Genomic DNA, 15,960 nt, shown 5'->3' with positions numbered 1-15,960 from the left:
GTCCTGTGAGTCTGCTTTCTTCAGAATGTTACAGAGACCTTACCATCCCAGCTTCAGTACCTAGTCAATTAGCCAGGGAATTCTAATCTGCTCCCAACATCTGTGAGTGTGGAGGGTGGAATCCTCACTTTGAAATTAATTTCCAGGCCCATGGAAGGAGTACAATGTAGGTTTACAAGAATGAGTAGAGTAGCATTTCTACCATATACAACTGACACAGTAATTAAAGACCAGTGAGCCTTACTTCTGTTGTAGGAAAAGTTTTGGAAAGGATTATAAGAGATAGGATTTATAATCATCTAGCAAGCAACAATTTGATTTCAGATAGTCAACATGGTTACATCAAGGGCAGGTCATATCTCACAAACCTCATTGAGTTTTTTGAGAAGGTGACCAAGCATGTAGATGAAGGTAAGGCAGTTGATGTGGTGTACATGGACTTCACTTAAGTCTTTGATAAGGTTCCACATGGTAGGCTGTTGGAGAAAATGCAGAGGCATGGGATTGAGGGTGATTTAGCAGTTTGGATTAGAAACTGACTTTCTGTAAGAAGGCAGCGAGTGGTGGTTGATGGAAAACATTCAGCCTGGAGTTTGGTTACTATTGGTGTGCCACAAGGATCTGTTTTGGGACCACTGCTGTTTGTCATTTTTATAAATGACTTAGACGCAGGCATAGGTGAATGGGTTAGTACATTTGCAGATGACACTAAAGTTGGTGGAGAGTGGACAGTGTGGAAGAATGTTACAGGTTGCAGTGGGACTTGGATAAACTGCAGAATTAGGCTGTGAGGTGGCAAATGGAGTTCAATGCAGATAAATATGAGGTGATTCACTTTGGGAAGAATAACAGGAAGGCAGAGTACTGGGTCAATGGAAAGATTCTTCGTAGTGTGGATGTGCAGAGGCATCTTGGGAGTCCATGTACATAGATACCTGAAAGTTGCCACCCAGGTTGATAGTGCTGTTAAGAAGACATACATTATGTTAGGTTTTATTAGTAGAGAAATTGAGTTCTGGAGCCATAATGTCATGCTGTAACTAGACAAAATGTTAGTGTGGGGCCGCACTTGGAATATTGTGCACAATCCTGGTCGCCGCATTATAGGAAGGAGGTGGAAGCATTGAAAAAGGTGCAGAGGAGATTTACCAGGATGTTGCCTGGTCTGGAGGGAAGGTCTTATGAGGAAAGGCTGAGAGACTTGGGTCTGTTCTTATTGGAGAGAAGAAGTCTAAGAGGGGATTTAATAGAGACATACAAGATGATCAGAGGATTAGACAGGGTAGACAGTGAAAGTCTTTTTCCTAGGATGATGATGTCAGCTTGTACGAGGGGATGATGGATTTAAGACAGATGTCAGAGGCAGGTTTTTACTCAGAGAGTGGTAAGGGCATGGAATGCCCTGCCTGCCAATGTAGTTAACTCAGCCACATTAGGGACATTTAAACAATCCTTGGATAGGCACATGGATGATTATGGGATAGTGTAGGGGGCTGGCCTTAGATTAGTTCACAGGTTGGTGCAACATCGAGGGCTGAAGGATCTGTTCTGCGCTGTATTGCTCTATGTTCTAAGAAGTGCAAAACACACATGTTACAGTGTAATAGAAGAATGATAAGTAATAGACATTTTTTCGAGCAGCAATTTGAAGTCTTGCAAAGAATTTCAGATGGGAAAGAGTTGATCAGACTGTGTTAAGGAGCCTGATGGTTTTGGGGAAGAAACTGTTGCACAGTCTGACCACAACAGACTGAATGCTCTGGTATCTTCTGCCAGATAGCGGGAGGGAGAAGAGTTTGAGTGAGGGGTGTGTGGGGTCTTCCACAATACTCTTAGCCTTTAGGATGCAGCGTGTGGTGTAAATGTCTGTAATAGAGGGAAGAGAGACCCCGATGATCTTCTCAGCTGTTCTCACTGTCCGTGGTAGGGTCTTACCATCTGAGACGGTGCAATTCCTGAACCAGGCAGTGATGCAGTAGCTCAGGGTACTCTTACTGAACCCTCTGTAGGATGTGGTGAGGATGGGGGTGTGTGGGAGGAGGGCTTTCCTCAGCCTGTGCAGAACATAGAGACGCTGCTGGGCTTTCTTGGCAATGGAGCTGGTGTTGAGAGTCCTGGTGAGATTCTCTGCCAGGTGTACGGCAACAAATTTGGTGCTCTTCACGATCTCCACGTCCATGTCCAGCCGAGAGTGGTCAATCCATGCCCTCCTGAAGTCAACAACCATCTCTTTCATCTTATCCACGTTCAGAGACAGATTGTTGGCTCTGCACCAGTCCATTAGCAGGACTTCAAGAGTTAGGTTTTGAGGAGAGATTCTGCAATTATGGCTTGCTTTCTCTAGAATTTAGAAAGTTAAAGGGTGATCTGATCGAAAAACTTGTACTTCCAGATAAACCTGTTGGACTATAATCTGGTGTTGTGTGATTTTTAACTTGGATGATCACAACCTTGACGCTGGTTCTTCAAGAACATTGATGTTAGGTCACCTGTCCTTCAGGCTATTAATATCAGCTGATTAATATCAGCTGGGATTAGAACTGTACCAGTAACAGAAATGTTTAGCACTCAACATCTCTTAACCATCTTCATGTTATTTTCATCAAGTTTTAAGTGAAGCCTGAGACCTAATGGTGCAAGGGAACAGACAACTGATACCTTAAGGGTTAATTGGGTGAGAATTGGTTGCATAAATATGGAATGTAGTAATCTGTGGGGTGTGAGTTTTATGCTGTGTGATTAACTGAAATAAAGTTCTCACTAAAAGTGTGGACTTGGACTCTTTAAATACATTTTTCTCATTGCCCATTTGTTTACTGAAATTAATGCATAATGGAATTCTGAACCAAAAACAGAAATTGCTGGAAAATCTCAGCAAGCATCTCTGGAGAGAAATCAGAGTTAATGTTTTGGGTACAGTGACCCTTCTTCCGAACTAAGAATGAAACTGCTGGATTGTTATAAAAACCCATTTGGCTTATTCATGTTCCCAGTCTACCCATTGTGAGCAGCAAATGCAGTAGACTGCCACTCACTTCACTGCTCAAAATGTGGTCTCCTCTACATTGGAGAAACGAAATGTCGACTGAGTGACCACTTCACAGAACATCTATATTCTACCCGCAAAAATGACCCTGAGCTTCCAGTCGCCTGCCACTTCAACACCCCACCCTGTTCCCTGGCCAGCATCTCCGTCTTAGGCTTGTTGCAGTGCTCCAATGAAGCTCAGCAGAAGCTGGAAGAACAACTCTTCATTTTCGACTTGAGGACCATGCAGCCTTCTGGATTTAATATTGATTTCATTAAATTTAGGGTCTGAACTCTTCTATGTTCTCGCCTCAATTCCCAAACACCAGGCCTTTTAAAATGGCAAGAGGATGGGAGTCCAGGCAGAAAGGCAGAAGGAAACAATGTAGAGGCCAGATCAAAAGGTAGAAAAGAAAACGTAAAACTGAGTGACAAAATCATTTGCAAAAGACAGGGAGACTGCTAGATTCTAAAGGGACAATGAGTATAAGGGTACTTTATCTGAATGTCTGTAGTATTTGAAACAAGGTTGATGTGTTGTGCAAATCAGTACAAAGTTGGTTGCAAGGTGGTGATGACATATCCAAGGGTATCAGGTGATTAGGAAGGATAGGCAGGAGAGTAAGGGAGGTGGGGTTGCACTCTTAATTAAGGATGAGATTAAGGCGATAGGGAGAGATGATATAGGATCTGAGGAGCAAAATGTTGAATCCATTTGGGTGGAGATCAGAAATAGTAAAGGGAAGAATTCACTGGTGGGGGTAGACTATAGGCCACAATGCCACAGATGATTAATCAAGAAATATTTGACACATGTAAGAATGGAACGGCAGTAGTCATAGGGGACCTTAACATGCACATTGATTGGCTGAATCAAGTCGGTAGAGGAAGTTCTTAAAGAGGAGTTCACTGAACTCATCCATGATAACTTTCTTGAACAGCATGTTACCTAACCTACAAGGGATTGAGCAATCTTAGATCTGATCCTGTATAACGAGACAGGTAAAATTAATGGTCTCATAGTTAAGGATCGTCATGGAAAAGGTGATCACAGTATGATCTAATTTTGGATACAAATGGAGGGTGAAATAATATAATTTAAATCCAGGGTGTTATGCTTAAACAAGGGAGACTATAATGGGATGAGGAAGGAGTTGGCTAAATTACACTGGGGAACACAAGCTATATGGTGGAACAGTTGAGGATAAGTGGAGGACCTTCAAAGAGATTTTTCAGTGTGCAAGGAAAGTATATTCCAGTCAAGAACAAGGATAGCTAGGGTAGGAAGAGCCACTCTTGGATAACCAAGGAAATAAAGGAAGGCATCCAATTAAAAGCTCAGGCTTACAAAGTAACCAAGAGTACTGGGAAACAGGAAGATTGGGAAAACTTTAAAAAGTAGTAAAGAACAATGAAGCAAGAAATAAAGAAAGGAAAGATAGATTATGAATGCAAACTAGCACACAATATGACAACAGGTAGGAAAAGATTTTATAAATATATGAAACAGAAAAGGCTGGCTAAAGTGGACGTAGATCCCTTGCAGGATAAGAAAGGGAATTAATATTGGTTAATGCTGAAACGGCTGAGGACTGGAATAACTATTTTATGTTAGTCTTCACAGTGGAAGATGTGTCTCACATGCCAAAGAATGATGTTAAGGAGACGATGGGAGTGAGGACCTCAATTAAATTGTTACCGCTAAAGGGGTAGTGTTGAGCAAACTTGAGGGTCTAAATGTTTGATAAGTCCCCTGGTCCTGATGGAATGTATCCCAGGGTGATAAAGGAAATGGTGGAAGTTATAGTAGATGTGTTAGTGGTAATTGACCAAAATTCACTGGACTCCAGACAGGTCCAGGTGGACTGAAATACCGTGAATGTCATGTGGCTGTTTAAAAAAGGCTGTAGGCAAAAGGCAGGTAACTATAGGCCTGTTAGCTTAACATCTGTAGTCAGAAAAATGCTGGAGGCGATCATTAAAGAAGAAATAATGAGACATCTGGATGGAAAAGGTTCCATCAGGCAGACACAGCATGGATTCAGGAAGGGAAGGTCGTGTCTGACAAACTTACTGGAGTTCTTTGAGGATGTAGCAAATGAGGTGAATGGAGGGGTACAGGTGGATGTTGTGTACTTGGATTTCCAGAAGACATTCGATAAGCTGCCACATAAAAGACTCATTCATAAGATAGGAATGCATAGAGTTGCAGGGAATGCACTAGCATGGATAGAGGACTTTTCTTTTTATTCATTTGTGGGACTTGGGCATTGCCGCTTGGCCAGCATTGATAGCCCATTCCAGTTTGCCCTTGAGAAGGTGGTGGTGAGTGCCTTCTTAAATCACTGCAGTCCACTTGCTGTGGGTTGACCCACAATGCCGGTAGGCAAGGAATCCAAGATTTTGACCCAACGACTGTGAAGGAATGGCCATATATTTCCAAGTCAGGATGGTAAGTGGCTTGGAGGGAACTTGCAGAGGGTGGTGTTCCCATATATCTGCTGCCCTTATCCTTCTAGATGGAAGTGGTCGTGGGCTTGGAAAGCGCTATCAAAGGATCTTTGGTGAATTTTGCAATGCATCTTGTAAATAGTACGCACCAATAGAAAACAGAGAGTTGGGATAAATGGGTATTTCTCTGGTTGGAGATCAGAGGTGAGTGGGGTTCCACAGGGATCAGCATTGGGCCTGTAACTGTTCATGATATATATAAATGATTTGGAAGAGAAGACTGAGTGTAAGCAGCTTCATATCCAGGTTTGCTGATGACACTAAGTTGAAAGGCAAACTGTGCAGAGGATGTGGAGGGTCTGCAGAGAGATTTAAATAGCTTAGATTCCCCACAGTGTGGAAACAGGCTCTTCGGCCCAACAAGTCCACACTAACCCTCCAAAGACTAACCCACCCAGACCCATTCCCCTACGTTTACCCCTGACTAATGTGCCTAACACTGTGGCAAATTCCCATGGCCAGCATATCTTTGGATTGTGGGAGGAAACCAGAGTACCCAGAGGAAACTCACACAGATGCAGGGAGAATGTGCAAACTCCATACATACAGTCACCTGAGGGCAGGAATTGAACCTAGGTCCCCGGCACTGTGAGGCAGCAGTGCTAACCACTGAGCCACCCTGCCACCCCAATAGGTTAAGTGAGTGAGCAAGGGTCTGGCAGAAGGAGTACAATGTTGGTAAATGTGAGGTTATGCACTTTGGAAGTATAAGTAGTAGGTCAGTATTATTTAAATGGTGAAAGATTGCAGCATGATGTCATGCAGAGGGACTTAGGAGTGCTCACACATGAATTACTACAAGTTGATTTGCAGGTGCAACAGGTCATCAGGAAGGCAAATGGAATATTGGCTTTCATTGCTAGAGGGATTGAATTTAAGGTTAGGGATTCTGCTGCAATTGTACAAGGTGTTGGTGAGGCCACACCTGGAGTATTGTGCACAGTTCTGGTCTCCTTACTTGAGGAGGGATACACTGACTTTGGAGGTGATGCAGAGGAGGGTCACCAGGTTGATTCCAGGGATGAGGGGGGTTACCCTATAAGGAGAAGTTGAGCACCTGGGACTGTACTTCCTAGAATCTAGAAGATTGAGAGGGGATCTTATAGAAATATATAAAATTATCAAAGGAATAGATAAAGTAGAGAGAGGCAAGTTGTTTTCATGGTGGGTGAGACTAGGACTAGGGGACCTGGCCTCAAGATTAGGGGAGTAGATACAGGACAGAGATGAGAAGGCACTGCTTTCCCAGAGAGTAGTGAATCTATGGAATTCTCTGCTCAAGGAAGCAGTCGAGGCAGCTTCATTAAATATATTCAAGACACAGTTGGATGGGTTTTTGCATGATAGTGGAATGAAGGATTATGAGGATAATGCAGGTCGGAGGAGCTGAGACGATGGATAGATCAGCCATGATCTTAACGAATGGTGGAGCAGGCTCGATGGGCCAAATGGCCTACTCCTGCTTCTATTAATATGAAACTATGATCATATAGTCTGCTATTACACACAATCCAGTGTTAGCCACTAACAGTCTCCATTAACAGCTATTGACTCTCCTAGCCAGATCACTAACCATTCCTTTGTCTATCCAAATGCTTTTCTCTCTCTTTGGGCTCTATCCCCACCTATCATTTCTCCTTATCCCATCCCAATCCTATCTTCTGCATAAAAACCCACACTTTCCTAGCTACTATCAGTTCTGAGGAAAGGTCACCGGACCCGAAACGTTAACTCTGATTTCTCTTTACAGATGCTGCCAGACCTGCTGAGCTCGTCTGATTTACAGCATCTGCAGATCTTTTTGGTTTTTATTTAACTCTTAACAAGCCTCTATAATGGCTGAACAATTAAAACACCCATGAAGGTGCCCCACTAGCCCAGCAGTTGGGGACGGATAATAAATCCTGGCCTTGCCAGGTTTGCTCAAATCCTGTAAATAACAAAGCCACAGTGTCAAACATTCATAATTTATGAGATTAATATTTCTGTCCTTATGCCACAGTGGAATCTTTGATATTCAATGCTGGACCCTTTTATATGTGAGCACAGCTAATCCTCTCATGATTTACCTGTTTGGATGTGACTTCCCTCGTCACAACATAACCATGTGGTCCTCTTTTTATATCCGTCTTCTTCGACAGTGGTTGATCCTTCAGCTGTAACCAAAAATAAAACAACCCCCCGCCCCAAGGAATGAACAGAATACAGGTGAGACAATTGCTGTCAACAATGGTAAATCATGTACAGACCTTCTCAGGCATCTTTAATACTTTAGAGGTTACGTTTATGAGTTAAAAACTTCACAGGTCTGTAAAATTAAAAATCACAGGACACCAGGTGTATTTGTAACTAAAAGCTTTTGGAGCGCTGCTCTTTCATCAGGTAGCTAGTGAAAGATCATAGTGTCATAGGCTGATGCGATATATCCAACAAACTCAGATTGCTGTTAAGTCTTTCATCTTTTAGTATAGTTTGCAGGTTTTGATTCATTAAGATGTAAATCCCAGAACCTCTTCCAATCACATTCCCAAGATTACTTCAGGTTTTATAAAAAAAAAAGTGACATTTCAGCTCAGACAATGCATTAAAGGTGTGAGGTTAGAATCTGCCATCGTGGGAATATGAGTTGAAAGAAGTTCTGTGATTTACATATTAATGAATCGAAACCTACAACCTTTTCTAAAAGATGAAAGACTTAACAGCAATCTAGGTTTGTTCAATGTGTCACGTCAGTATATGACACTATGATCTTTCACTATAAATTCTGTGTCCTATGATCTTACTCCACTAGCTGCCTGATGAAGGAGCAGCGCTCCGAAAGCTAGTGCTTCCAAATAAACCTTTTGGACTATAACCTGGAGTTGTGTGATTTTTAACTTTGTCCACCCCAGACCAACACTGGCACCTCCACATCAAAGGTCCGTAAATCAGAGAGCAATGTATAAACTGCAAATTTTCCCCACTGAACAGCAATTACCCTCCTGATTTACCTCAGTTTTTACAAGGTATTCTTTCATGAGAAGTGAACATCTTTGTCAAGGCCCATCCCTAATCGAATGGCCTGCTCAGTTCTTTCAGAGGAGTGTCAATCACATTGCTCTTGAATCTCCTCTGTGTTAGGACAGGGAAGGATATTTCATTTCCTAAAGAATATTAGAGAACCTGATGGATTGATCAGATAATCAATGCTAATTTCATGGTTACCATTAATGAGCCTGTCTTTCAATTCCAGTTTTATAATAGAATTTAAGTTCTTCTAGCTGCCATGGTAGGATCCATCTCATTGGACTGGATCCCTGGATTACCAATGTAATAGAATTATCCTGCAAAGTCATCTCCATCATAGGATCACCCATAATCCCAGTCCAAAGGCTGGATCACACAAAGCAATCCTGACACACTCATATGGAGAGTGTTGCACATTAGGATAAACTGACTTTCAGAAGGCACATTAAACTGAGGATCCACTTGCCCTCTCAGGTGGATGTAAAAGAACCCAGGGCCCCTATTCCAAATTAGAGCAAGGTGCTTCTCCTTGGTGTATTAAACCCTGGATTGGTGACATGGTGGCTCAGTGGTTAGCACTGCTGCCTTACAGCGCCAGGGACCTGGGTTCGATTCCAGCCTCAGGCGACTGTCTGTGTGGGTTTCCTCCTACAGTCCAAAGATGTGCAGGTTAGGGTGGGTTGGCCATGCTCAATAGCTCATAGTGTTCAGGGATGTGTAGGTTAGGCACATTAGTCAGGGGTAAATATAAAGTAATATAAACTTGCGGACTCAGAGATGGGCTCAAGTGCGAATACTTCAACGCAAGGAGTATCAGAAATAAGGTGGGTGAACTTAAGGCGTGGATCGGTACCTGGGACTACGATGTTGTGGCCATCACGGAAACATGGATAGATGAGGGACAGGAATGGCTGTTGGAGGTTCCTGGTTACAGATGTTTCAGTAAGATTAGGGAGGGTGGTAAAAAAGGAGGGGGGGTGGCATTGCTAAGTAGAAATGGTATAACGGCTGCAGAAAGGAAGTTTGAGGGGGATCTGCCTCTGGAGGTAGTATGGGCTGAAGTCAGAAATAGGAAAGGTGCAGTCACCTTGTTGGGTGTTTATTATAGGCCCCCCAATAGCAGCAGAGATGTGGAGAAACAGATTGGGAAACAGATTTTGGAAAGGTGCAGAAGCCACAGGGTCGTAGTCATGGGCGACTTCAACTTCCCAAATATTAATTGGAAGCTCTTTAGATCAAGTAGATTGGATGGGGCGGTGTTTGTGCAGTGTGTCCAGGAAGCTTTTCTAACGCAGTATGTAGAGTGTCCAACCAGAGGGGAGGCCATATTGGATTTGGTACTCGGTAATGAACCGGGACAAGTGGTGGGCTTGTTAGTGGGTGAACATTTTGGTGATGGTGACCACAATTCTGTGACTTTCACCTTGGTTATGGAGAGAGATAGGTGCGCACAACAAGGAAGATTTTACAATTGGGGGAAGGGAAATTACGATGCTGTAAGACAGGATTTGAGGAGCATACGTTGGGAGCATAGGCTGTCAGGGAAGGATGTGGTGGAAATGTGGAACTTTTTCAAGGAGCAGATACGACGTGTCCTTGATATGTATGTACCGATCAGGCAGGAAAGAAATGGTCGTGTGAGGGAGCCTTGGTTGACGAGGGAGGTTGAATGTCTAGTAAAGAGGAAGAAGGAGGCTTACATAAGGTTGAGGAAACAGGGTTCAGACAGAGCAGTGGAGGGATACAGGATAGCCAGAAGGGACCTGAAGAAAGGGATTAGGAGAGCTAAGAGAGGGCATGAAAAATCCTTGGCGGATAGGATCAAGGATAACCCCAAGGCATTCTATGAGTATGTGAGAAACCTGAGAATGACGAGAACGAGGGTAGGTCCGATCAAGGACAGTAGTGGGAGACTGTGTATTGAGTCGGAAGAGATAGGAGAGGTCTTGAACAAGTACTTCTCTTCAGTATTTACGAACGAGAGGGACCGTATTGTTGAAGAGGAGAGTGTGAAACGGACTGATAAGCTAGAAGAGATACCTGTTAGGAAGGAAGATGTGTTGGACATTTTGAACAACTTGAGGATAGACAAGTCCCCCGGGCTTGACGGGATATATCCTAGGATTATGTGGGAAGCAAGAGAGGAAATTGCAGTACCGTTGGCAATGATCTTCTCGTCTTCACTGGCAACTGGGGTGGTACCAGGGGACTGGAGAGTAGCGAATGTTGTGCCCCTGTTCAAAAAAGGGAATAGGGATAACCCCGGGAATTACAGGCCAGTTAGTCTTACTTCTGTGGTAGGCAAAGTAATGGAAAGGGTACTGAGGGATAGGATTTACGAGTATCTGGAAAGACACTGCTTGATTAGGGACAGCCAGCACGGATTTGTGAAGGGTAGGTCTTGCCTTACAAGTCTTATTGAATTCTTCGAGGAGGTGACCAAGCATGTGGATGAGGGTAGAGTAGTGGATGTAGTGTACATGGATTTTAGTAAGGCATTTGATAAGGTTCCCCATGGTAGGCTTATGCAGAAAGTCAGGAGGCATGGGATAGAGGGAAATTTGGCCAATTGGATAGAAAACTGGCTAACTGGTCGAAGGCAGAGAGTGGTGGTAGATGGTAAATATTCAGCCTGGAGCCCAGTTACAAGTGGAGTTCCGCAGGGTTCAGTTCTGGGTCCTCTGCTGTTTGTAATTTTTATTAATGACTTAGATGAGGGAGTCGAAGGGTGGGTCAGTAAATTTGCAGATGATACGAAGATAGGTGGAGTTGTGGACAGTGAGGAGGGCTGTTGTCGGCTGCAGAGGGACTTAGATATGATGCAGAGCTGGGCTGAGGAGTGGCAGATGGAGTTCAACCCTGCCAAGTGTGAGGTTGTCCATTTTGGAAGAACAAATAAGAATGCGGAATACAGGGTTAATGGTAGGGTTCTTAGTCAGGCGGAGGAACAGAGGGATCTTGGGGTATATGTACATAGATCTTTGAAGGTTGCCACTCAGGTGGATAGAGTTTGTAAGAAGGCCTATGGAGTATTATCGTTCATTAGCAGAGGGATTGAATTCAAGAGTCGTGAAGTGATGTTGCAGCTGTACAGGACTTTGGTTAGGCCACAGTTGGAGTACTGTGTGCAGTTCTGGTCGCCTCACTTTAGGAAAGATGTGGAAGCTTTGGAGAGGGTGCAGAGAAGATTTACCAGGATGTTGCCTGGAATGGAGAGTAGGTCGTACGAGGATAGGTTGAGAGTTCTCGGCCTTTTCTCGTTGGAACGGCGAAGGATGAGGGGTGACTTGATAGAGGTTTATAAGATGATCAGAGGAATAGATAGAGTAGACAGTCAGAAACTTTTTCCCCGGGTACAACAGAGTGTTACAAGGGGACATAAATTTAAGGTGAAGGGTGGAAGGTATAGGGGAGATGTCAGGGGTGGGTTCTTTACCCAGAGAGTGGTGGGGGCATGGAATGCGCTGCCCGTGGGAGTGGTAGTGGCAGAATCATTGGCGACCTTTAAGTGGCATTTGGATAGGTACATGGATGGGTGCTTAATCTAGGTTAGAAGTTCGGCACAACATCGTGGGCCGAAGGGCCTGTTCTGTGCTGTATTGTTCTATGTTCTATGTTCTATTGTTCTAGGTTAGGGGAATGGGTCTGAGTGGGTTATTCTTTGGAGGATCGGTGTGGACCTGTTGGACCAAATGGCCTGTTTCCACACTGTAGGGATTCTATAAGATCTTGAGAGTCTTGACTTAGTGGATGTGGCAAGGATGTTTCCTCTTTGGGCGATGCTAATCATAGAACGTATAGAACAGTGAAGGAACAGACCCTTTGGCCCACCATATCTGTGCCAATCATGATGCCATCCTAAATTAATCCCATCTTTACCCTGCCTGTTCATGTGTCTGTCTAAATGCCTTTTAAACCTTACTGTAATATCTGCTTCTACCCTGGGGTTCCAGTCAAACTTCACAACAATGCCCTCAGTTCCTTCACTCAGATCATTCATGTATAACGTAAATACTTGTGGTCCCAACATGGACCCAGTGAGACTCCACTAGTCACCAACTGCCATCTTGAAAATGACCCCTTTATCCCCACTCTCTGCTTTCTGTCAGTCTGCCAATCCTCTATCCATGCCACTGCCTTGCCCTTACACCATAGGCTGTTATCTTACTTAGCAGCCTCTATGCGGCACCTTGTCAAAGGTCTTCTAGAAATCCAAATAGATCCCAACTTGCTCATTACATCCTCAAAGGATTCTAACCAGACTTGTCAGTTGAAGGTTGTGCGGACTAAGCCCTATTGTGCAATGCACTTCCAAGTACTCCACAATCTCATTCTTAATAATGGATTCTAAAGTCTTACCAATGCCCAAGATCAGGTTAACCTGCCTCCCTCCTTTCTTAAACAGGGCTGTTATATTAGTCATTTTCCAGTCCTCTGGGACACTGCCTGACTCCATTGATTCCTGAAAGATCACCACCAATGCCTCCACAATCTCCTCAGTTCTCTCCTTCTGAATGTTGGACTGTATTCCATCTGGTCTGTGTGTTTGATCCACCTTCAGACCTTTCAGCTTCCCCAGCGTCTTCTCTTCACTGTTGGCCACTACATTCACCCCTGTCCCCTGAGTCTCATGAAGTTCTGGTACGCTGCTAGTGTCTTCCACTGTGAAAACTGATACAAAGTACCTGTTCAGTTCCTCTGCTATTTCTTTGTTCCCCTACTACTTCACCAGCCTCATTTCCCCATGATCCAATGTCCATTCTTGATGTTCTCTTACATTCTAAATACCTGAAAAAAACTTACATTCCTCTTTTATATTACTAGCAAGCTTACTCTCACATTTCATCTTTTCCTCCCCTTATTGCTTTTTTGGTTATTCTCTGCTGGTTTTTAAAGGCTTCCCAATCCTCTAGCTTCCCACTAATCCCACCAAAATTGTATAGTTTTTCTTTTGCTTTTATGCTGTCCCTGACTTCCCTTGACGGGCACAATTGCCTCACCCTTCCCACCCTCAGCCTTAAACATCTCATTTGAGACAGAAATGAGAGAATTTTTTTTTCTCACAGATAGTCATGACTCTTTGGAACTTCCTTCCACTAAAGGTGATGTAAGCAGTGTCCTTGAATATTTTTGAGGCAGTTGTGAATAGATATTTGATAAGAAGCAGGTGAGATGTGATGGAGGAATGTGGAGGAATCAGATCATGCATGAACTTAGTGAATGGTGGAGCAGCTCAAGGGGCAAATGGCTTTCTCCACCCCAATTCATTTGCTTGTATGTCAATATATGTCCCTCAATCCATGCCACTAGCACAGATTATCTGGTTACTTTTACATTGCTGTGCTTGTAGGAAATCACAGTTTGTGTGGTTCATTCTCCCCATAATAACAAAGACTTGGTGTCAGTTAGCTCAGCTCACTGAATGGCCAGTTTGTGATGTAAAGAAATACCAGTGATGTGGGTTCCATTTCTGCACCAGCTGAAATTGTCTTGTTAACATTGCTCTTGCTTAGCGCATGCCCTGTGCAATGTAACCTGGATGCTTTTGTCTATGTTTTTTTGATCTGTACATCCCTGCTTACTATGATCTGCCTGTACTTCTTGTAAACAAAGCTTTTCACTGTACTGCAGTGCACATGACAGTAAATCAATCAATCAATCGGGAATAAACTTCTCAACCTGTCCCTTTACCTGAGTGGTGACCGTCAGGTTAAAACATTGCCGGTCCATCAGGCCATAAGAGCAGAATTAGGCCTTTTGGCCCATCGATTTGCTCCATCATTCAATCAATATGTTTCTCAACCCCATTCCCCTGTCTTCTCTCTGTAGCCCTCGATACTCTTACCAATCAAGAACCTATCTATCCCTGTCTTAAACACACTCAATTACTTGGTCTCCACAGCTCTCTGCAGCAATAAATTGCACAGATTCACTACCCTCTGGCTCTCAGTTCTAAAGAGTTGTCCCTTCATTCCGAGGCTGTTGCTTGGGTTCTAGTCTCTCCGATTAGTGGAAACTGAAATAACTGCACAGAGGCCAGTATCCCACTACCAAGACACACTTTATTTACAAGTGGTGAATCCTTGACACTGATCCAGCTCCCTCAGAGCCAGCTCTCAGAGTGAACAAGAAATCTGACACTCTTATTCCTATCTATCAGCCAGGACTCCCTGATTGGACCAAATTGATAGCCCTAATCAGGGATCTCATTGTCTATGTTGTCCACCTGGCTGACATCATTACAATCACTACAAAAACATCCCACGTCCTCTCTATCCAGAACTCTCAGTATTCTCTAAATTTCAATCAGATCCCCCCTCATCCTCCTAAACTCCACTGAGTACAGACCCAGAGTCCTCAACTCTGGTCTGGTCTGAGTTATCGGGAGAGGTTAGACAAGCGAGGACTTTTCTCTTTAGAGCATAGGAGACTGAAGTGGGGGGAGCATTATAGAAGTGTATAAGATGATGAGAGGCATGGATATGGTGAATGCACTCAGTCTTTTTCCCAGGGTTGGGGAATCGAGGACTAGAGGGCATCGGTTGAAGGTTAGAAGGGAAAGAATAATGAGGGGCAACGTTTTTACACAGAGGGTGGTACGCATATGGAATAGGTTGCCAGTGGAAATGGTTGAGGTGGGTACATTAACAACATTTAAGGGGCATTTGGACAAATGCATGGCTAGGAAAGGATGAGAAGGATATTCTAGGAGGCAGCCACACTTCTTAGGGAAGTGTCTTGTGATTTGATCAGTGATTAGGGACAGGAGCATGTGACTCTGGGTGAGGCAGGTAAAGGGACACAGAGTCAGGAGCATCAGTTCTTGAAATTGCCTAATAGGTTTAAGGTTTTCTCAGCTTGTTTGGATGAAAGGCTCCAGGGAGGATGTGCAAACTGACTGTGGTACTGTTATATGGACATCATTGAAGAGGAGGGAATAAGAAGGAATGCAGTGGTTGGAGGGGACTAAGGTAGTGAGTGGGATTGACACTGTTCTCTGCAACACAGAGTTTAAGCTCAGAAGGCAGCCTGGAGTCAAGGTTTGGGATACTGCTCCAGGCTGGAGAAAGAACTTGTAATGGGAAGAGGAGGATCTGTCGGTTGTGGTCAACATTGGTACCAAAGACATAGGTAGAACTAGAAAAGACATTCCACGTATATACGAAATTACATGCTAATTTTCAAAGCAGAACCTCAAAGGTAATCATTTCCACATTACTTCCTCGGCCACATGCAAATTGGCAGTTGATAAAATAAAATTACAGATGTGAATGTACGACTCACAGCCTGGTGGGGAGAAGTGTGTTCCAGTTGGAACACTAGTGCCAGTACTGAGGAAAATGGGACCTGTACCACTGGGACCATCTACATATAAGCCATGGTGGTACTGATTCTCATGCAAGCCACATAACTCAG

General features: G+C 43.8%; 1 protein-coding gene across 2 annotated transcripts in view; it reads right to left on the bottom strand.

The window, feature by feature from the left end:
* Positions 1–15,960, bottom strand: part of catip (ciliogenesis associated TTC17 interacting protein) — a 78,315-nt gene that overhangs the window by 25,260 nt on the left and 37,095 nt on the right. For both annotated transcript variants that reach the window (XM_072579983.1, XM_072579982.1), the window contains one exon: positions 7,608–7,694. In XM_072579983.1, coding sequence (XP_072436084.1) covers positions 7,608–7,694 — 87 coding nt within the window. The remainder of the gene's footprint in view (positions 1–7,607; positions 7,695–15,960) is intronic.

This window comes from Chiloscyllium punctatum, chromosome 10 (assembly GCF_047496795.1).
Source record: "Chiloscyllium punctatum isolate Juve2018m chromosome 10, sChiPun1.3, whole genome shotgun sequence".
NCBI lineage: Eukaryota > Metazoa > Chordata > Chondrichthyes > Orectolobiformes > Hemiscylliidae > Chiloscyllium > Chiloscyllium punctatum.
Note: the sequence above shows the minus strand (reverse complement) of the source record. Positions and strands in the feature narration are given on the sequence as shown.